General features: G+C 37.2%; 1 protein-coding gene across 1 annotated transcript in view; it reads left to right on the top strand.

Annotated features, from left to right (window-relative positions):
* The window catches only part of scel (sciellin), a 77,321-nt gene extending 55,146 nt beyond the window's left edge, over positions 1-22,175 (top strand). Inside the window, exons 17-33 of the mRNA XM_051926600.1 lie at positions 2,427-2,459; positions 4,972-5,040; positions 5,244-5,312; positions 5,535-5,603; positions 5,718-5,792; positions 7,174-7,242; positions 7,601-7,654; positions 9,732-9,764; positions 9,848-9,928; positions 12,540-12,605; positions 12,688-12,768; positions 14,212-14,289; positions 15,700-15,765; positions 17,779-17,850; positions 17,963-18,071; positions 21,435-21,537; positions 21,634-22,175. Coding sequence (XP_051782560.1) covers positions 2,427-2,459; positions 4,972-5,040; positions 5,244-5,312; positions 5,535-5,603; positions 5,718-5,792; positions 7,174-7,242; positions 7,601-7,654; positions 9,732-9,764; positions 9,848-9,928; positions 12,540-12,605; positions 12,688-12,768; positions 14,212-14,289; positions 15,700-15,765; positions 17,779-17,850; positions 17,963-18,071; positions 21,435-21,537; positions 21,634-21,650 — 1,144 coding nt within the window. The 3' untranslated portion in view covers positions 21,651-22,175. The remainder of the gene's footprint in view (positions 1-2,426; positions 2,460-4,971; positions 5,041-5,243; positions 5,313-5,534; positions 5,604-5,717; positions 5,793-7,173; positions 7,243-7,600; positions 7,655-9,731; positions 9,765-9,847; positions 9,929-12,539; positions 12,606-12,687; positions 12,769-14,211; positions 14,290-15,699; positions 15,766-17,778; positions 17,851-17,962; positions 18,072-21,434; positions 21,538-21,633) is intronic.
* Positions 22,176-23,688: the final 1,513 nt, after the last annotated feature.

The following is a 23,688-nucleotide window of genomic DNA, read 5'->3' as shown; positions in this document are numbered from 1 at the left end:
CTAGTACAGCTAATGTAGGCGAATTTTCATTACCGAGATCTGATCTGACTATTTTTGGGTAGCCCCTTGAGTGCCCCGCCACTCACTACCACCACTAATGAAGTAAGCTGCAATAACTCCAGATTTACCTTTAGTGATGTATATTTGCATCCAGATGATATGGCGTAAGAAGCCATCAATGCATCCATTTACTGTGATATAAAAGGGTGTGAGTGTATCATAGCTGCCCATGTGCCAAATGTAATTTGGTCCCATTCTTCAGACTCTTCTGCATCTTCTTTGCAGAATGCCCTCTGAGTCCAGACATGAATGTACTTCATACACAAATTTTCTAGTGACCTACAATCCAGTCATTATATGATATCTAATAAGTTAAACATTAAGCTATATGTTTATCTTTGGGAAACGTTTTGATTTTCTCGAGATCTTGAGAAAATTATTGTATTTCTTTGAGAAAACAACAAAAGAAGTAATAACACTGCATGTCCTCCGCTTGAATTCCGTTCTAATGACTTTAATTTAACTGTGTAATGCATCCACTCTTCCTGTTTCTGTGTGTAGTTTCTCTGAGTACTCCAGTTTCCCTCTCATATCTCAAAAATTTCCACGTTAATTTAAAATGTGACTCTAAGTTGCCCAGTTGAGGGCGAATGTGCCCTGCGATGGGCTGGTGGTCTTGAATCCAATGCACCCTGAGTAGGATGCTACTTCCTGTGAACTTGCAATGTAAAACTGGTCACAGAAAATGGGGAGATGGGTGGAAAGAACTGCAAGAGGCACAAATGTCACAGTACATTTCAAACCGGGTACTTAACCCTCTGAAAGTTTGTAATTTTGTGTTTTCAAGCAATTTTGCATGATATACGATCTCGTATTTCAATGTCATTTTTAAAGTGTCAAACCAATTCCACAAATACAATTCATTTCAGAGATGGTCACTAAATTAATTTTTTGTGTCCTATTACATATTGAGTAGACATTGCCAAAAAGCGCAGAGAAATCACATTTAAGTGTCTTGTTATCCATATGTGAAAGAAAGATATGTAAGGTGAAGCTATTTGGCCTACACAAGATTGTCCAGATTGTGTTCTGACCTGTAAGCTGTACGGCAGTAGCATCCAACTGAGAAGGAAATGCCAGGGCAAACTCCAGAAAAAGACCATTCAGGTCATCACTTTTCTAGTAATCTGGACATGACCCACTGAAAAGGTCCAGGATTTTCTCTTCTAGGACTCATATAGAATACACTTTGTCCATTCTATGATTTCTTAATTTATAACCACAAAATATTTCTATTGAGCGTGTAACAGTGTAAAACATAAACAGAGAGTTTTTCATTATCACAGTAAGAAACACAGTAGCACTTTCATACTGTTTTGATAGCCCATGACTTGCTCTGTTGTTCCCAAAACTACTGTAATTCTCTTTGATGCCATGACTTGCTTTCCACTGGCCACAGCTTATTCAATAGTGCAGAACTTACGTGAGGCTGTGCCTCAGTGCTTCGTCTCCTTGAAGTTTTCATATACACATTTGTTTGGATCAAACAAATTAAAATCTTATTATTCCTGTCAACTTTCTAAAGCAGGGGTATCGAACTCTGGGACTGGAGGGCTGCAGTGGCTGCAGGTTTTCATTTTAACTATTTTCCTAATCAATGACCAGTTTTCACTGCTAATTAACTTCTTTTCCCTTCATTTTAATAGCCCTTTTTTAAGGATTCAGTCCTCTGAACTGATACTTTTCTTTGTTAAATGATAGCCAAACACAAATGAGATGTGAAACAAGCCAACAGATGACCAGCTAAATTGGGGCTTCAAACTCCAACCAATTTCACTCCAATCACTTTTTTAATGAGAAGCTGATTCTTGCTGTTAATTAAACCTGTTATTTAATTCCATGGCTTGCTGCTGCTCTTATTTTGCCACAGCCGACATTTTCAAAACTGTTGATTTTTAGTTTTTCCTTAGAACACCGTTAAAATGTTTTGAGGACCTGAGAGATCAACCTTACTGAGACCATCACCTTTCTTTATTTTCAGATACTATGAGATGGTCAAAGATGAGCTGGTCATGTGTTGGCTTGTTTTGTATCTCATTATTGTTTGGCTGCTAATTAAGGAAAATGAAACAACTAAGGGGCCTGAGTCAATTTAATTAAAATTAAGGCAAAAGAAGTTAATTAGCAGCAAAAACTGGTCACTAATGAAGAAGATGGTTAGAATGAAAACCTGTAGCCAGTGCAGCCCTCCAGGACCGGAGTCTGGTTCTAAGGGAAAAAGTCTCACCATTTTTATGAATTTCCCAGCATCTTAGTGTTTAATCCACATAACCCATTTCATCAAACCACATGTTACTGGGCCCAATCCAGGTTTTACATTTGTGGACTAATATTCTGATTGTGGAATTCATTTGTTTATGTTTCAGAACTTGGGAGCCAGTAAAAGCACCAGGCAGCAGGTAAGGATCTTTGTTTGCAATATTAGAGTACATGTTTGCCATATTATGAGCATGTGCAGAGTTCAATGTCCATCCAGCTTTTTGTTTTCAAGCCTACTTATTTTAATTCAGGATCACAGGGGGCTGGAGGCGATCTCAGCTGCTGGCTCAAGACATGAAGCAACTTTACATTCTGCATCAGCATTTCTAAACAGATCATATATTACTTTTCCCAGTCACTTCTTTTGAAAAGAAGGATATGGAAGTCTTCATCCTTATTAACATTGGTACTCAGGACATCCAGAGGTTAGGACCTATAATGTCACTGAATAGAGGATGTAAAGATCAAGGGTCAGGAACTTTCTGATTATCAGAGATTGAACAGAAACCTAAAAACTTTGATTTGGTCTGTATAGTCATAGTTTTCGTATTTATTCTTTATTTAGTGATTTGGCTTTACATTATGAGCTCTCTTGAATTTTGGTGAATGATCTTTTGATCTTTAGGAAGACGTCCCTTTAGTTTCTGCCACTTTATTGATGAATAAGGTTCATGTGAACTTTTATGGGAGATGGTACAGTATACTCAGAGCAGTGCTTCACATCATTTATATTTATATTTTTCTTCATATATTTTCCCCTATCCTTTATGATGGTGCAGGTCTTGTTTTCCGTTTTTCATTTTTCTCAGGTCCCTTTCCTTTATTGCTTTTTGTGGTTACAGAACTGAGTCCCATGAGTGAATTGCTACCCTCAGGTGATGAGGCCATTAAGGCCACATCTTTCTGGGAGATCTATTTAAGACACCTGCTGGTTACAGCTACTGGCCAAATGCTGTGGCATTGTCTATCATTTTGTGTTGTGTTCTTCTGCTTCCTTTGTACTCTGTTGTAAAATGTTTAGTGTGCTTAGAATGTTTAGTTGGGTATTTTTGGCTTTTCAGTTTGTTTTTTGATCTACAGGTCAGGTCAGGTTGATGAGCTTGCACTGGTACAGCACATTGCCACAGACACATGGTCCAGTCCCACCCTCTGGGAAAGACCCTCTATTTGCCACAGCCAAGTGTTACATGGGGGTCCCCTTGGTCTGGTCCAGCCACTTGGGTCCTCAACAATGAGGATCCTGTGAGCCGAATCGCCCTCTGGAAATCTCGCCACATGGCTGTAGTGCCATAACTGACACTTCCTCACAATGCAGGTAATGGGCCTTATTCGGGACTCTGTGAGCAACACAAAGTCAAACCAGAGGTTTCCAAGGATTCTCTGAAGAGGGACAGTATGGAAGGAGTCTAGTCTTCGTCTAAGGTCACTTGATAGCGTCCATGTCTCGCAACCATATAGCAAGACGGGAAGCACCAGGACTCTAAAGACTTGGACCTTCATCCTTTAGCATAGATATCGGGAACACCACACACCCCTTTCCAGTGATCTAATGACCACCGCATGCTATTCCAATCTGTCTACTGACTTCACAGGAACAATCACCATAGACATGAATGTCACTGCCGAGGTAAGTAAACCTCTCGATGAGGTTGACATCTCCTCTGCAGACAGACACATTACTGATGGCTGTGCCCAAGAGGTCTTGTTTTTTTTATCCAGGACACTCACAAGCCCAGACACTCAGACTCCTCACTCAGTCTCTCAAGAGTTCCAATCAGAGCCTCCATTGACTCTGTAAATATCACAGCATTGTTGGTAAAGTCAAGATTAGTGAATCCTTCTTCACCAACAGATGCCCCACAGCCATTGTACCCTATGACTCTGCCCAACACCCAGTCCGTGCAAGCATTGAACAAAGTAAGAGCAAGAACACACCCCTGACGAACCTCAGAATGAACTGGTAAAACAGAGAGTTTCTGCCTCCAATCTGCACAGCATTTACAGTACCAGTGTACAGGCTGGGCCATGATATCCAGCAATTTCTGGGGGATCCTGCAAAGTCTCAGGATCTCCCACAGGACAACTCGATCAACTGAGTCAAATGCTTTACTGAAATTGACAAAGGCTGCAAAGAAACTCTGCATTTGTGCTTGATGAGAACCATCAGTGCCAGGACACAGATTAATAAGGTGCAGTTCAGAAGGTGTTGGTTATAATTAATAAGGTGGGGTTTGGCATGACCAGCACATTTGAACCTCAACATTTAAATCCCCCTTACAAGTCCCCCCCACTTGCTACATATTGCCTTTGATTCCTATATTTCTAATAATTTTCCTCTGATGATGACACCTGGTAGGTTGTTGAAAGCTTAGGAATAAGAAAACTATTTTAAGATACTGTATGTGATTCATATTCCTTTGTGGATCTCTCTCTCTCTCTCTCTCTCTCTCTCTCTCTCTCTCTCTCTCTCTCTCTCTCTCTCTCTCTCTCTCTCTCTCTCTCTATATATATATATATATATATATATATATATATATATATATATATATATATATATACCGGTATATATATATATGTACAGATGTATAGATGCCAGGCTTTGAAGATCTCCTGTTTGTTAATTAATTAATGTCTTCACTTCTCATTTTTTAGAGATGTGGACATTGCAAAATCAGAATCTCCATCTAAGCCCTCTTCATCCTCATCATCTTTTTCTGTCAAGTAAGAAACAAATATTTTATCTCTCTCTCTCTCTCTCTCTGTATATATATATATATATATATATATATATATATATATATATATATATATATATATATATATACCGGTGTATATATATATATATATGTACAGATGTATAGATGCCAGGCTTTGAAGATCTCCTGTTTGTTAATTAATTAATGTCTTCACTTCTCATTTTTTAGAGATGTGGATATTACAAAATCAGAATCTCCATCTAAGCCCTCTTCATCCTCATCATCTTTTTCTGTCAAGTAAGAAACAAATATTTTATGAATCAACAAAATAATTGTCTCAAATATGTGAAAGTAAAATCCTAATTGAGTTCAAATCAAATTGAGTTCAAATCCCAATTTAAATAAGTTGAAAACTGCTAAGTGTGCAGGAATGTTGCTAATTTTAAAGAAGTCTGTTTGCTAAAGCCTAAAAATGCAACTCAGAACTTAAAGAATTTTTTGTTTCTTTATTCTCTACAGAGACATTGAATTTATTAAACCAGAGACTCCAGAAAAATCACCAACTTCCACTAAATTTTCTACAGCCAGGTAGGAATGAGATACAGTGAGATTTTCTGAGAGTATAAGTTTCCATTTAGAAAATCTCTGTGTTCTATATGATAATAATAAAATAATAATAATAATTTTCATTTTCATTTTTAGAGATCAAACTTATACAAAGTCAGATTCTTCGCCAAAGTCCTCTCTATTATCTTCATCTTCATCTTCTTTGACCAGGTATTTGGAAGAAATACAAATGTTTAATAAGCATGGTGTGAGAACAGATATACTGTACATTAACTTCAGTAAAAAAAAACATAACACTTAAAATGTGTGTGTGTTTTTATGTGTGTGTATATTTTATTTTATATAAACACAACCTCAAATCAGAAAAATTTGGGTTGGTATGGAAAATACAAATAAAAGAAAAACACAGCGACTCTTAAATTTACTTTGACTTTTATTTCATTGCAGGCAAATTTTTCATGTTTTGCCTGGTCAGCTTCATTTTGTTTGTTAATATACATCCATTCCAGCATTTCAGGCCTGCATATGTCAGAATAATCTTCAGATACAGGTGTAAATTTTTGGGGACCACAGCCAGCTAAAACCCATTTAAATAAGACTTTTCCAGCTCTATAGAAAAACAGCAGAGACAAAAGCAAGTGCCATTTGCACTGTCATTAACAGATCTGGTGCCGGGGAACTCCATCTCTTTTGCCTTCTTGGGTCGAATAACTTATTCTAGTCTGACTGTCTGTTGTGGAATATGACCCGGACACAGACAGGCAAACACATTTATTACAATGCTCCATAGTACAAAATCACTTCACAGACCCCAATACCCCAAAGTCCTGGCCAACACACACAATGCCTTCGCTCTATCTTCAGGCCGCCTTCTTGCCTCCTCCAGAGACCTCATCCTTCTTCCACCCAACTCAAGTCATCTTCTGAAGGGAGGCGGCCCCTTTAAATAAGCACCCGGATGTGCTCCAGGTGTGTCCCCGGCAATCTCCTACCGACACGCCCCAGTGTGGCAGAAGTGTCGGCTGTATCCCCGGAAGCACTCCGGGTGTCCCTGCTATTCTTCCCCCATTACTTCTAAGTTTGTGTGGCGGAAGTGCTGAGATCCAGGGTCCTACAGGTATTGGGGTGCCCCCTGGCGGTGACCACGGGCCCCTACAGGGTTGAGCTTCCCAGCTCTGTACCCGTGGCCCCCAGGGCGGTTGCCCCCTCGAGGTCTGGAGGAGGCACAAGCCCTCCTCCGGTCTTCTAGGGTGTCCCGGCTGGGTACCACCCCCATCCGGGTACCACACTGTTTATATGTGGCCTAATCCCAGAGGAGGTAGGATTTAGATCACTCTTTGGGGGTAGTGCCAGGCCTCTTCTCCAGGGAATGGCTCAGTGCTTCAGAAAAAGTAAAACATTTTGTTAGCAACAATGCACCCCCCGGCCTCAGTGTGGTATCAATGTGCTTACCTGAGCATCTCCAGCAGTCCCTATTCACACATGCGTGATTATAGATACACAGGAAAATGATGTCACTGAGTGAAAATGTCCATCACATCTTCATGTAGGGAATGCTACATGTTGGACACATTATTTTTTTTCTTTTCAGAGACCTGGATTTTACTAAACCTGAACCCCCACCAAGGTCACCTGCATCTTCCAATTCTTCCTCGCCCAGGTAAATAACAATCAGTGGGTAACATAAATTTCATTAACGATTAAATCATTCTCTTTGAAATGTAAAATATTCAATATAATTTATAAAAATGTATAATCAAATGTGTTTCCATAGTAATCAAACAACCTCAATTTCATACAGTGGCTTTTTCCCTTTAGAAGTACAGAGCTTTTCTTTGTTTAATTAAAGTTTGAGCTTGGCTGGGTTATGTGATTTGACCAGGAAACACATAGTGAGACTATGGTGAGGACTCAATGGATGGCTTTTTTGCTTTAGGTATAGTGGCAAAGAAACACACTATGTGCCAGTCGATATGTTTACATTTTTTCTATATTTTTTCATTTTTGTTTTCCTTCAGAGATCTGAATTCTGCCATGAGGGCCCAGTTGTCATCCATGCCCACGGTGAACAGGTAAACGAAAAAAATGAATCAACCAATATTATAACTTGGAGTTTTTATGTATGGATTTCTTTTATGATTAGTGATTATGATTATCTTGCCTGAAGAAGGGGCCTGAGTTGCCTAGAAAGCTTGCATATTGTAATCTTGCTTGACTTTTCATTACATTCATAATGGCTAACATGGTACAACACCCTAGTACTACATTTTATGATTAGGCAAAGCTATTTAGAACAATGAATTGAAGGCCATGCTTGCATGCACAGAATGACAAACGTCTGTCTTATTTTTTATTTTACATTTCTCTTCTGTTTTAACAACATGAGCTGCATGGAATTTGATTTAGTGAAGCTTATACAAGTAACACATAAATACACACATACTTGACATAAACATTGTAGTGGTAAAAATCCCTAATCTTTATATATAATACGCTACCGTGGCTGTTCGTTTGTCTGTCCAGGATTTTAAATCACCTGTAGCGCACAAACTGTTTCAACTGTTGACCTGAAATTTGGTACACATTTACTACATAACGTCTACTATCCGCTTTCGGGGTTATGATTGACCTCCAAGGTTATTCCTCTTTTTATTTTTATTTTATTTTATTGTAGAATCAACTTTCAGCATTGGCCGTATGGCGCATGTGTATGGGTGCCGTTCTCATCCCTACCACCTTCGCCGTCACTTCCCCTACCTCTTCATATCTTAAATCATTCTTGAGGCAGATTGAAGACTTAAGTGCCAGCTTAAGTGAAAAATTAAAGAAAACGTACTAAGTGACTGCAACACAAACACTGATTAATCAGTTTTAACATGAGAAGATGCCAACGAAAGAAGAGAAGAAGCGGGCTGCTAGGGTGGAGGAAAGAAGAGCTGCTCAGGAAGCAGCAAGCGCATCAACCTCTGAGCAAATGAATGCTAAACGTACAGAGAATGAAGATGAAAACTAGGAATGCTCAAGTCAAGTGTATTCACTGCTCGTTATCGTGCAGTGCGCCATTACTGGTTAATAATAATTCTGTTTTACCACATTCAATAGCCTGCTATTGACAACATTTATTGCTTAATTCAGAAAATAATCATTGGTAAATTAAAGATTTCTCAGCAGATGACTGTAGTAATACTTATATTTAAACTTACTTGCTTAGACTTAGTTCCTCTGCACCATATGGATATATTTAAACAAAGCATTGAAACTGTGAGATGTCTGAGGAGCCCAGTTTTCCATACACAATGGAGTGAATTTTTAAAAATACTTTGTGAAAGACATTTGTTTTTTTATTTTTGATTTATAGGTAACATTTGTACTCTTTTAAATAATGACCAGATCAATGTAAATTATTTGCTTTGCTTCAAATATGTATTTGTAGTGTTTCATTTTTCATAAAACAACAACAACAGCAGCACTAAAAATGATAATAATAATAATAATAATGCTCCAACCAGACAAGCATTGAAGACATGGCAAATTAAATTAAACAATCAACACAAAAATATAACTGTATCTCTCAGCTCTGAATGCTTTTCGAAATGCATTAAAACTTACGTTAACAATTTGTGTTAAACCTTAGTAAAAAACGATCCTCTGTTTTTCACTACCATCTGTGAGTCAAAAATGAAAGCAAAGTTTATTGTCACTGTACTATTTTGCAAATGCGTCATTCCTTTAAGATATCACAATCTTTTACAACAATATGATGTCATCACAAAAAAAGTTGAAAAAGTGCTTTCCTCATCAATTCCAATGCAAACATCAAACACTGACAATAAATATGTGCACTGTGATGTGGCTCTGTCTGTCACCCCAACACTGAACATATTTATGTAAGTCTTCACCTGAAGCCTGCAAGCAACTGACTGCCTGAGTGTGACCTGATTGTGATCATATCATTGACCACTGAAGTATGACAACTCATACAATAATCCTCAAATAAAAGTGTGATAATTAGAATACCCTTTTACTTTAAAAAGTGAAATAAACTTGCATAAAGGTTCCTGCATGCTGTGCCTTTGTATATTGAATGTATTCTCTTTTGACATTTTTTGTTATCAGAGAAAATAATTCAGGAAATTTGGATTCTTTCAGCAAATCTGGACCAGGCACAGCAACTACCATTAGGTAATTCTTCAAATGTACAATTGAAATGATCAGAATCTGTAATGTTATACTTAGTGTAAAGTGTATTTTTATTTCTTCACTAGGACAACTGAACACATTTATGACACAAATACTCCGTCCTCTACTACAACTTCATATTCCATCACCAGGAAAAGTGAACCAAGGTAAGGGCTCATTTATTCAAAAGAAATGTTGAGCTGTAAGCAAACTTCTCCAATACTTTCCTAAATCTGTACAAACAGTAAACCTGTCAGATAAGAGGAAATCCAACTACACAATGCAATGTTCAAAGGGATTTTTATTGGCCACAGAACATGGTAAAATGTATATAACTGGTCAAGTGATTGTTATTTATGAATACAGGCCAAATCTCCTGATAAATGAGAAACACAAACTGTTGTCAGATTGCATCCAGCCTCTTCTTAAAAGCTTACAAAATAGTGTGGCAAATGACCAAAAGATAGCAAGAAACATCCAGTTTTAGAATTGTGTCAAGTAGTTGCACCCTTAGTGAAAAAATGACAATGGAAATGGACAAGGATTGTTGCTTTGACATTGCTCTATTTACTCGATTTTGAAAATGAAACTATTTTGTAAACATTATAAAGATAACCTGACTACACAGAGTAATTGAGTTTACAAAGTTTGATCCCTCTGGTGGTTGTGTCTTGTGTGAAGAAACCTATAGTTCCTAAATTACAATGATCAGGTCTGGAAACTGAATCCCAACTGAACCAGAAGATTCTTGAACAATCTTAAATTCAGCTTTGGGCAGGAAAGCTCCCATATGATCTCCCCCAGCTACAAAATCAGCAAATCCCAGAGGCATGATTTGTCTTTCTATCTACCTCATTGTGTAAGCTGCATTAATAGACACAAACATCTATTTTCCCTTTCTGCCTTTAAAATATTGAGCTCCGTTGCTCCATCTGGGTTTCTAGATACTTATAATCACACATCCATCAAGAGTTGGGTTCCTTAACACTAGCAGGGACTCTCCTAATTGAGTTTATAGTTCTTTAACTTTAATTACATGTTTGCATTTGTTTAATTATTTCCTCCTTTTATATTCCTATTTTATTAATTTCATGTGCATTTTTACTTTCTCATATACAAAGTATAGGAAAAGTATTGGTATCCTCCAAAAATTCAATTTCGAGATTTTGATGAATCTCAACGTTTTAGACCTCCCTGAGTCCAAAAATATCATTTTTGGAATTATGTCTGTGTATCTGTCTGTGTGTGTATTGTAAAAATGTGCTATATATGCGCCCGACCCGACACAGATTGGACACGGAGGCACACGTATAAAATAAATAAACTTTTATTTTTCTTCAGCTGGAGGGCACGTCTTCCCTGTGTCCCCCAGCCACAACACAGTCCCAAGCACAATACAGCAATACCAAAACGCTCTCTCTCTCTCTCTCTCTGCACCACCACTCCTCCCAGGCAACCTTGTCCTCCTCCACCCGACTCTGGCCGCTGAGTGGTGGTCGCTGGCTCCCTTTTATTGGGCCCCCGTAAGTTTTCCAGGTGTTTGATTGCTGACATCCGGCTGCACTTCCGGGTGTGGTGGAACTAGAGCCCAGAAGGGTCCAACAGCTCCTGCTGCAGCACCCCCTGCGGTGCCTACGGAACCCAACAGGGCTGCACAGAACTCTAACCCCCATGATGCCCTGGGGGAGTCCGAGGCACCGCTGCAACCCAGGGAGGCTGCCATCTAGTGTCCAGGGGGAGATACTGGGTTTTCCATCCTTGCTCCCCTGGAAGATATCCTGCAGGGGTGTCCTGGCCGGGCGTGGGCTCTGGCCGCCTGCCACAGTATGTAAACACGATAACTTGAGTACACTTTCACTTATGTCAACCAAATTTTACATACAAGTATTAGGTACAAAACGTAGATTTCTATCAACTTTTGGGCTATTTCCGCTAACCAGAAGTGGTACTTTACCTGATCACATACTCAATTTTTTATTCATGCAGTTGCAGAGTCTGCTTTATTCAACTTTACTTTTATAATGATTGTTCACTATATTATTAATTTGATTTGATTTGTTGTTGATTGTTCTTTAATCAACAAAACAATAACAATACTGTATAATAAGACAATATAATCATTGTCTTGCGATTTATTCCTCAAATATCCATCCCCATATCTGAGTACCCTGTAAATGCTAAAGTTGCTCTGGATTTTGCTTGATCTAGCAGGATGAATGTTGGGCATGCGCTAAACCAAACACTGACAATTAAAAAGAACATAAGAACGTTTAGGAAGAGCACAAAGTCAGAATGTTTAACACTAAAACCTAATAAAAACAGCCTCATGATTTTGCCGTTTATTATTTTGCTGTAAAATATTGTTTCACTGATAAACTTTTGAAGCAGATATTTAGGGAATACTATGTGTTGATATCATCACATCCCATAATTGGTGGTGAAAAAGTGTTTCCTCATCAATTCCAATGCAAACATCAAACACTAACAATAAATGCATGCACTGTGATGTGGCTCTGTCTGTCACCCCTAGCACTGAACATATTTAAGTCTTAACGTGAAGCCTGCTAGCAACTGACTGCCTGAGTGGTGGAGTGTGACCTAATTGTGACCATATCATTGACCACTAAGTATGACAACTCATACAATAATCCTCAAATAAAAGTGTAATAATTAGAATACTCTTTTACTTTAAAATGTGAAATAAACTGGCATAAAAGTTTCTGCATGCTGTGCCTTTGTATATTGAATGTATTCTCTTTTGACATTTTTTGTTTTCAGGGAAAATAATTCAGGAAATTTGGATTCTTTCAGCAAATCTGGACCAGGCACAGCAACTACCATTCGGTAATTCCTCAAATGTACAATTGAACTGATCAGAATCTGTAATGTTATACTTAGTGTAAAGTGTATTTTTATTCTTCACTAGGACAACTGAACACACTTATGACACAAATACTCCGTCCTCTACTACAACTTCATATTCCATCACCAGGAAGAGTGAACCAAGGTAAGGGCTCATTTATTCTAAAGAAATGTTGAGCTGTAAGCAAACGTCTCCAATACTTTCCTAAATCTGTAGAAACAGTAAACCTGTCAGGTAGGAGGAAATCCAACTACACAATGCAGCATTCAAAGGGATTTTAATTGGCCGCAGAAGATGGTAAACTGTATATAACTGGTCAAGTGATTGTTATTTATGAATACAGGCCAAATCTCCTGATAACTGAGAAACACAAACTTTTATCAGATTGAATCTTTTTAAGAGATTTATCAGCCTCTTCTTAAATGTTTACAAAATAGTGCAGCAAATGACCAAAAGATAGCAAGAAACATCCAGTTTCAGAATTGTGTCAAGCAGTTGCACCCATAGTGAAAAAATGACAATGGAAATAGAAATGGATTGTTTCTTTGAGATTGCTCTAACACTTTTGAAAATGAAGTTCTTTTGTAAACATTTTAAAGATATATTGGCTACACAGAGTAATTAAGTTTACAAGGTTTGATCCCTCTGGTGGTTGTGTCTTGTGTGAAGAAATCTATGGTTCCTAAATTACAATGATCAGGTCTGGAAACTGAATCCCAACTGAACCAGAAGATTCTTGAACAATCATAAATTCAGCTTTGGGCAGGAAAGCTCCCATATGATCTCCCCCAGCTACAAGATCAGCAAATCCCAGGGGCACAATTTGTCTTTCTATCTATCTCATTGTGCAAAATGCTTTTTTAAGGACAACCATCAGTAAGCACATTCTAGAAAGTTGATTCTGTTCATCTGGACATAGTTTTTTTTTTCTTTTCCGATACGTTTCATCACTCATTCAAGTCACTTCCTCACTCACTTGGATGAGAGATGAAACGTATCGGGGAAAAAAACTATGTCCAGATGAACAGAATCAACTTTCTAGAATTTCCTTATCTGGATTATTGAGTATGCATCGAGACATCAGTAAGCACAGCTCTATTGACCTCTTACAGTGGTCCATCATAGGATACACACACACAAATTGTTAACAATCCACGTAGCAGCAAAGTTTGTGACTCTAAAGGAGATACAAGTCCAGTTTAATTTGTTTATAATATTGTTGAGTTACCCCTTTTATGTCTGAATAACCGTCAGCCCAGTGACATTTTACAAACTCTCTAAGGTTCATGAGCAAACGAAAACCTATCGAGGGAGCAAAGCAAATGAAAACACCAACATATTGTTGCATATTCACTGTCACAGACCCATTTGGCACATATTATAATATTAACTGCAAGTGCTGAAAACTCAGAGGCTGAGATAAAGAATATTTTTAGAATAATTTCTCAGTTTTGTAACTGGACTACACTCAGGTTAGTACCACTACATCGACAACTAATACAGTAGATTAACAGCTTTTATATTTAACCATCTATCTGTTCTCAAAGTGGCCATAAGACATTAAAATGCATTGTTTTCCTTTTTTAGAAGTGAATACAGTTATGACTTAATTGATGGAACAAGTCCTCGCAGCACTTCATATTCCAGCAACAAGTTTGATTCCAGGTAGGTAAAATTAACTTTGAGAAACCTTGTAAAATGGTGAGTGTCTGTGTGATGCGATACCACCATAATAAAATGATTAATAATTACATTTAGTGGCTACTTTATGATGACTCGGTTTTACAGTATCTATATTTGTAGATAATAAAGTTTTAGAACCCACATATTTTTTTTCCATTTTGTATTGAAATTTTGTATTGAACAGTTCACATCCAGTGAATAACCTGAAATAGTACAAATGTAAGTGGTAAACTGCCAGAGGTTAAAAAACCTAGTTTAGGTTAACAAAAAACTTTTCAGAATGATTCAAAAAAGTCGTTTTTTCAGGGAACAAGTAATATGTTAACAACATGACATTTTTCTGCAGCAGTGGAAGTTGATTAAGCTTTGAAAGTTAATGCAAGCAATTCCTACAAGTGTCCCAACTTTCAGTGATTACTTACAAACCCACTGTCTGTATAAAAAAAGTTCTGGAACAAAGGGTATTTCTACACTCTGAAGTATTATCTTGACAATATTGCACTGTATATATCGCTATGATGTTGGCAAGAAAAAGGAAATTAATAATGAAAGACAGACAAGCTTTTATAACCCTTAAAATATGGGTCTTTCCTTTAAAGAGATTGCAAAGGAAGTCAAGGTATCAGAGGGTAGCAGTTCATATTTAAACAATATCTTTGTTTTTTTGAAATGCAGAATTTCAAAGCAGAAATATCGTTGCTTTAAAATTTTTTAGAATCTATAGGATTTAGTGCTTTAATAAAATTCCTGATAAAATATATACAATACCCAATAACGGTATCAGAACTACTCTGACACCAGCATTTTACTGCCTTTAGAATGGAACATCTGTTATTCCAACAATACAATTGTCCACATGCCTTAGGTTGATATTAAATCATATTACAGAAAGATCTTTTATCTTTTGGCACATGGAGAATAACCCATTGACTGCCAAAAGGGTAAACATCAATACCCACCTACACAGAGTTTCAGTTCATTCAAAAGAAGTTTTCAGTTTTTGTACTCCAGGTCTTAAAAAATGATCAAGTTGAATATAACTTTTTTAATGTACAAATTATTTTGAGGGCGTCACAGTGGCACAGTGGAGTTTGCATGTTCTCTCTGTGTCTGCGTAGATTCCCTCCTGGTGCTCCAGTTTCCTCCCACAGTCCAAAGACATGCAGGTTAGGTGGACTGGCGATCCTAAATCATCCCTAGTGTGTGCCTGGTGTATGGGTGTGTGCGTGTGTGCCCTGCGGTGGGCTGGCGCCCTGCCCGGGGTTTGCTTCCTGCCTTGTGCCCTGTGTTGGCTGGGATTGGCTCCAGCAGACCCCTGTGACCCTATATATAGCAGGTTGGATAATGGATGGATGGATGGAAATTATCTTGATATTTCTTTTTGCATTACAGCTTCAATTTAAATTCTAGTCCTCCAGAAACATATGTGTACACGAAAACCTCCTTTGTGGAAAACAGGTATGGTATTTTGATTTTAACAATAAACACCCAGAATTGCATATCAATGGTAACACTAGCAGTACAAAATAGAACCTCATTGAAAATTTATGTAAATAATTTGTCATATTCTTCTCAAAAAAACAAATGATGAATAGCAAAGCACTTTGGAGACAAGTGTGTTTCTTGTGCTTAGCTTGCACATACAGTACATGCAATTTAATAATACTTCATTTTTGGACAGAATAAAAATGTAATATACTATGCAAAGGACAGTGTATTTACGTTTATGTAGAAATAATATTTAGGCATGTGAAAATAAAATAAAATTCTAGCTGCAGTATAGCACATGCGGCATGGGTGGGTGATATCTAGAGAAAGGCAGCATGGCAGTGTGGAGGGGCTGTGCAAGTCTGAAACAGGAGCTCCTAGATGAGACGTTCTTGTGGGCATTTGAACCAATAAGAAAGAGGCAGGTCAATGAACTCTTTGTATGCATGGCTCTAACGAGTATTGTATGTTTCTGCTTATTTGTACCCATGTATGCAATTGTGGATGCTCATTTTTAATTATTGCCATGTAAATGGAAGTTAAGAGATGGGGTCAAAAATTTGCTATTGCTTTAAACTCAGATTCTGATTGTATGATGTTCAAAACATTAAGTTGATTTTAGCATTTTATGTGTATGTGCGTCTGTGGAAACTTACGTACAATAATAACTTTAAAAAAATGTACATCATTTTTTCAAATACAGTAAGTTGCATCATGCTTGTCTTGTTACTGGTTTGAGTCCTATTGTTTTTTTTCTCCAGTTAGGTCCACTGAAAATATTTTCAAAAACTGTTTGACTTATGTTTGGCGATAACTACCATAGAAATTGTTTAAATTAACCTTGATTTTTATAGTCTGTTCTCATTTAGCTATAGGATCAGGGCCTATTGATTAAGAAAAAAACACTCCACAAGTAGTTTTTTGAGATAAGTTATTTAAATATACATGTACGCACTCATGGAAGCACACAGAGGCCCATGCAATTTTGCACACACATGCAGACACTCACACAATGAAATTTTTTTTTTTTTTGTTCTTTATTTCGTCTTATACGATTTCTCGTATTAGAAATTTGTTAGTTTTCGCATACGCCTTGGGGTCAGAGTGCAGGGTCAGCCATTGTACAGCACCCCTGGAGCAATTACAGGTTAAGGGTCTTGCTCAGGGGCCCAGCAGAGTAGGATCTCTTTTGGCAGTGACGGGGATTTGAACCAGCAACCTTCTGGATACCAGCGCAGATCCTTAGCCTCAGAGCCACCACTCCACCCTTAATTTATTAGTGAAGATAGCTGACAGCTTGTTTGTCTTACCAAAGTACATGCTGGATGATAAAGAGAAAGAAGAGAACACACAAACACACAACTAGGATTGCGACAGTGGACATGGACATAGGCATTTAGCCACCCCTATACCAATCTCGCTATCTGTGTAGCTTGTTTGTGTCATCTCACCAAAGGTGTTTTGTTTCAAATTAGATATTATTTAAATTGTTCACTTCATTTAATTTCCCGTTCATTTTACTTTGCATTTATTTGTGAACATAATAAGTGAATATATTTGATTGTATTATGTTGTAAAATCTTCTGTCGAGTGATTACCTGTGGTATCATTAAAGTGAGATTTACATGGAAATACTATATGGACCATTCCATACCATATTTTCCTGTTGTAATTGATTAAGATGCATACTGTACAATCCATGTTTGGATTTCCAGGGCTAGAAGTGGGAACTTCAAGGAGAAGCTACTTGGTGATGTGTTCAAGTGTAAAACTTGAAATTGGGTAACACAACAGATACAAACTTAAAGTAACTGACCATTAATGTAATGCATTCTGAAATAACTTTGGGATTTCTTGAGATTAAATTACTTAAACTTACCTGTAATTGCAGAGCTGTTAATTTTTTAGCCATGTACAATTAACCTTGTAAAGTCTTCTCAATCCTCATCGAGCTTAATATAAACATTTTTTTTTTCTTTATAGCAAACCACAAATAAATGTTAATGATAATGTTTCATCATCATCCATTAAGACAGTATATTCCACCTCTGACAGGTCAGTAATTTTTGACAATAATAGCAAAATAACATGTAACTTTATCAAATTTTAAAATACATTGTTAATGACATAATTAAAGTAAGAACTTTCCCTGATGTATTGCCTTCAGAAGCATCATTGATAAGGACTTGTGTACTTATTGCCGGAAACCACTTGGCATTGAGCCAAAGATGATCCTCAATGAGCTGCACATCAATTGCCATGCAACCTGTTTTAAGGTTAGTGACTGTCCACTCTTCAACATCACATGCCATAAGATTGTCATTTCATTCAGGCCTGAATTGTATCCATTGCCGGTAGACTAGGTTGTAACTACCCGTGACTCTGATGATAAATAAATGGGTATATTATCTGTGGTAGTCTACTGATTTTTAATACTCATTTCCAGCATAGTGCTGTAATGAACTCTAAGATGAAAATCATTGAAGCCACACTGAATTGATAGTTCAGCTCCACTTTTATTTGCAGTTTAAATAAAAACATCCACAACCTGTGAACTACAGTGTAAAATTCCCAACTGTTAGTATCTTGGGGAATTCATCTAAAACAACAAATTGAGCCCTCCTTCTGACTTTGTAACTAAAAAGTAACCTTTTCTTCTCAAGTCTATTTCTATTCACTCATGCCTATGACACTTGTTCTCCCTGCATGTTGCCTCTTCCTTGATCCCCCTCTCTCCTCTGACAACCCACAACCATTCACAGCAGCTCCACGGGATGTGTGACCCCAACAGAAAAGATCTTATACTCTTTTTGCAAAAGACCATTTATTTTGTCTGCCCGGGACAATGTAGAAAAACATTCCTTTTACAATGGCCCTATTTAGGAACTAAGTACAAAGCTTTGACAAGAAACATGCTTTCAAACCTGTTAAACTGACTTTTATACAAACACATCTTTTACGCTGCAGGTTGAACTAAATTCAATTTATTTTTTTCTAGCAGTGCTACGCTTAGAACTGCTGCCCCAAAGCTGCCATGTCCTGGATTGCATTCCCATGCTAGTTATTGTCTGCACAGACTTTTCAGTTTCCCAGTGTTCATGTGATTATTTTTGCAATAATCCAATTTTCTACCATATGTCAATGATATCTATATTAAGTTAACTGGTTACTTTACGGGCGGCACGCTGGCGCAGTGGTAGCGCTGCTGCCTCGCAGTTAGAAGATATGGGTTCGGTTCCCGGGTCCTGTCTGCGTGGAGTTTGCATGTTCTTGTGGGATTCCTCCCAAAGACATGTGGGTTAGGTGCATTGGTGATTCTAAATTGTCCCTGGTGTGTGTGTGGCCTGCGGTGGGCTGGTGCCCTGCCTGGGGTTTGTTTCCTTCCTTGTGCCCTGTGTTGGCTGGGATTGGCTCCAGCAGACCCCTGTGATCCTGTTTTATGCTACACCTGAGCACGACTGTATTCTTAAACATGGGATGCACTGCCATAATGTCCAGCTTTGGCTTCCACTTTAAAACTGATGCTGCCAGAAATGGTTCCAACTCACAATGAAAAAGCAGCTTCAGAAAGTGAAAGACTATACAAATGCTAACTGATAATTCTTCAGTCTTGTTCACCACCTCCATTTAAAGCAGAAAGGCACCCTGCCTTTCAGTTGCCCTGATTTGCTGTAGTAAAAGTTCAATCATCTGGAGATCTAAGAGGCTTCCAAGTGACTGGTGGCCAGTATCATTAAACAACCAATCATCCAATTAGTCAATAGATGTTTTTATACTGTGTTGATTCATTAGTATTCCACAAGAGAACAGCATTACAGTTCATAGTAAAATACGACAGTGTAGAACAACATCATTCACTCAGGATAAAACACAAGGAAACAAACATTGAAGAATCACAAAAGAAAGCATAAACTCAATCAATTAATACTAGGGGTGAGCATTATGTCAAAATAAGGATAACTAATTTACAATCTCAATGCATAATCATTCAAAATATTCCCATCAGTTAAAACCTACCATGCAGGTTGCAGCATCATTCAGTCTTGTTAGGATTTGCAAATTTGTTATTGCATGTTTCACAGATCTATCTATCTATCTATCTATCTATCTATCTATCTATCTATCTATCTATCTATCTATCTATCTATCTATCTATCTATCTATCTATCTATCTATCTATCTATCTATCTATCTATCTATCTATCTATGTTCTTCTCTGCTACATAATGAAATTTAGAGTAAACACAATATTGGTTTTACTTACCATCTTGAATTGATATGTTGGCTTTACCCTCCCATTGCAATATGCAATTATTCTGCTTTTAAAGTCTGAGTCCAAAATGTTGTGGAACTTACAGAAGTTGCCTGAACAATTAAGGCATGCCAAATTTGAAACTTCTTTTAAAAATTAAAACTCTGAAAAAAAAGCTGTGATAATGGAAAATACAGTTTAACCTCCCTTAAGTTAAAGGTAATGGAATGTTAGCTCTGTGTGACAATAGTATACCCTTACATTGAAGTTAGACAGCTGGAAAGAAACATGAACTGTAAGACAGAAGGACACGAATGTCATATAGGTTTCTGACTGTTGTGTATGTTATGTACATAAAAGCAGTGAATGAAATCACATATAGAAACCTTAAGAAATCTAACCTGGATACTTAGTCCTCATGCATAATAACCTTTTCCCCCATTTTGTGCAGGTATTATGAACTTTTTTTCCTTAATTTTTGTGTGAATTGTTTGCTTTGAGTTTCATTAAAATCTTTAAAAAGAAAACACTTTGGACTGTGCAGTTGTTTTAGGTACATTGAGTCATACTAGTGCTGGAATGCTCTTCTGGTAGCTGCATTTAAACTATTTTTGAACTACAGTATTTAGAAATCCTTGAAAAATGCAGGCTACACTGGGGTTTCATGCAGTTCCATAAGCAAAAAAAGTTTTGAGGGATGAAATAGTCCCACAGCTTACAGTTATGATATTTAGACAACACAATTCTCACCTAACAGTACCGGAAGTGTAGAGTCCACATAACGTGGATGGCACACACATTTTGGTCTTAATTAGAATGCTGTTAAATGAATGGTGAGCGAAGGGAGTGGTGAGCGCTTCCGTAGAAGATTACATTGGGGTGATGACCACTCCCAGGGATGAAAATGTCATGCCTGAGTGTTTTGACAATTCAGTTAAGTGGAAGGTTGGGGCATTTTAAGGTCTACTGAACAGTAGAGGGACAACTTAAGTCAGCAATATTGCACAAATACAGAAGATTGCATCATTTTGGTGGGTCAAAGATGAGCAAATCTTTGTGGTATAAGAACAAAAATTTCTAATAGGTACAATTTGGATGTAAAGGTTTATTTTTATTTGCTTTGTCTTGTGTGCTCGATCTCTAACGTTCTTAACAATACATAAATGTGTCTGTTAATTCTGTCACTAAATGTATTTGTGAAGATTTATTTTTATCATACTGCATCCTTAGTTATAAAAATAAATGTTGCTCAATTGAAGAAAGCAAGTGACTATTGCATGAGCTCAAAGTCATTGATCAAGTATTTAGCTGGTTACCACAAAGGAGTAGTGGTGATTTAGGGTATCTTCAGCTGCAGTAAAACCTTTTCATAATCCTCTTGTTGCAGTGTGAAGTATGCAGTGCTTCCCTGGGAAATATGAAGGCAGGTGACAGCTTATGGCTCTACAGGCAGACAGTGCACTGTGAAAACTGCTTTGGAATAACCAGAGGTATGGCAACTTGAGACAGTTGTATTGATTTAAGTGTTATAAAAATGATTTGCCTGGCAAAATTGTACTTTTTGTTCTTTTGCTGAATTTCTTTAGATAAATGGCGCATCTAGAAATGAAGAATGAAGTCTGTATGTGGAACTGAACTGAAACAAGCGCTTCATGGAACAAAACACTGCTTATGGCTGCACTAGTGAAGAAAATGTTTATTGGTGGTGGAAAAACTTACAGGTTCAAGGGTTTAAATACATAGTAGAGTGCAAATAATGCAACAGAGACAAAGGAAAAATATTAGGGTTTAATATATATGTTTTCTACATTTCTATGAAATAACCTTTGGGATTGTTAGGTAACAAAACATACTTGATTTGTTAAGTCAATAAAAGTAAATGTAGATCTATAGGTCCTAAGGGGTGAGGGCCATGAACACATAATATTGCATCTGCATTATCTTGCTTAATTTCCTACTCCAGTTCTATAAATGCCAGGGAAGTAAGGCTGTCATCACATACTATGTTTTTATTCATCTTGCTTGGAAAATTACTTTGTAACGCTTGTCTTGTGCTTGTATTATATATATATATATATATGTGTGTTCTCTAAAAATAATGATGTGCAAATAAATATTTTATGCATTCTTTGAGCATGTAAGATTCTTTATTAATATTGCTTAGTAACAGCATGCAAATACATTATTTCACTTTTTGCATTGTGAAGAAATAAAACACAGAACAAAAGGATAAAGAGTTGTGGGAATTCCCCCTATAATGTTGCCACTGGCAGAGTAAACACAAAGGACTGAAACTAAGGTCAATATTTGTAGAACAGACAACTGACAGCCAGAGATTTCTTCGTGGAATTTTTATGTAATAATGACAGGAAATGCAATATGGAGGAAATGGAAATGAGCTGACAGGAAATGATGTTTTTAACGGAAGTTGAAAGTGAAGTTATCAGAGGGGACAGAGGTGAAGTCATCGGAATGGGACCGGAAGTCCCATAAACCACTGATTACTCCAGTGGTTTATTGTCGTGATATTGAGGTGAGGGTGATTTTTATTCTTCTGTTGGTAAAAGCGTTAGTACTCTGTTCTAATCCCCCATCTTTTGTTCTTTCACGGTCTTTTGGGCCCTTTGGCTGTCCCCTAAATGCGCGTGTGTGACAGCATATAACATAATACTTCACATCACATCACTCTTGAATTTTCCCTTGGGATTAATAAAGTATCTATCTATCTATCTATCTATCTATCTATCTATCTATCTATCTATCTATCTATCTATCTATCTATCTATCTATCTATCTATCTATCTATCTATCTATCTATCTATCTATCTATCTATCTATCTATCTATCTATCTATCAAACATATATGTATGTTTGTCAGGCTATTTTTTTCAATTATACAGTAAACCACCTGAAAAATAAAAAGCTCATAGTCAAAATTCCTCCTTTCAAATTCTATTCACCTGGGGCTTACTTATTTTTTCACAATCATAGTCTTCTAATTGAGAACATCTTAACAAAAATAAGAAAAGCATTTTTTTACAGTTATTTTTTCTGTATTTCCTGTAAAGAAATAATTTGTGTTGTAAAATGGTGGCACTGTTTTAAGATGGTGATGTCTCACATCCTCAGTATATTGTGTTTGTTTGAAACTGACTTAGGGGAGATTTGAGTGACAGAGAGTATGCTTCAGTGTGTTTGGGGTAGTCATAAAACAGTCAGAGGTGAGGTGTCTTGGCCCTTGTCCAAGCTGACACACATTTTCTTGCACTTAGCACAATCTGGTCTTTGGCATTGTCCAATTTCTTTCCTGCCCTGGGCTAGCAAAGGTATTCATACTCTGAAAGATATTTTTGATGAACCAAGCCTGCAGACATCCTAGTCTCTAAGATCTTTCTTCTTCTTTTACTTAAAACTTAGATCTATTTTTAAAGCTCGTGGATTCTAATCTCGTCTGTTCTTGCCTCCCATCTTCTGTCTAAATTCTAGGTGTCCCCTATCCAGAATCCAATGCCAAACTTATTCTTTGTAAGACATCCCACCACCTTTTATCAATTAAGTCCATTTTGCACAAAGATCTTTCCTCTGCTTCTTCTATATCATGAAATTTAGTTTTTAAAAATGTATCCTTAATATCAAGACAT

Source organism: Erpetoichthys calabaricus, chromosome 4 (assembly GCF_900747795.2).
Source record: "Erpetoichthys calabaricus chromosome 4, fErpCal1.3, whole genome shotgun sequence".
Classification (NCBI taxonomy): domain Eukaryota; kingdom Metazoa; phylum Chordata; class Cladistia; order Polypteriformes; family Polypteridae; genus Erpetoichthys; species Erpetoichthys calabaricus.
The sequence above is the reverse complement of the archived record's forward strand: the minus strand, read 5'-3'. Positions and strand labels throughout refer to the sequence as shown.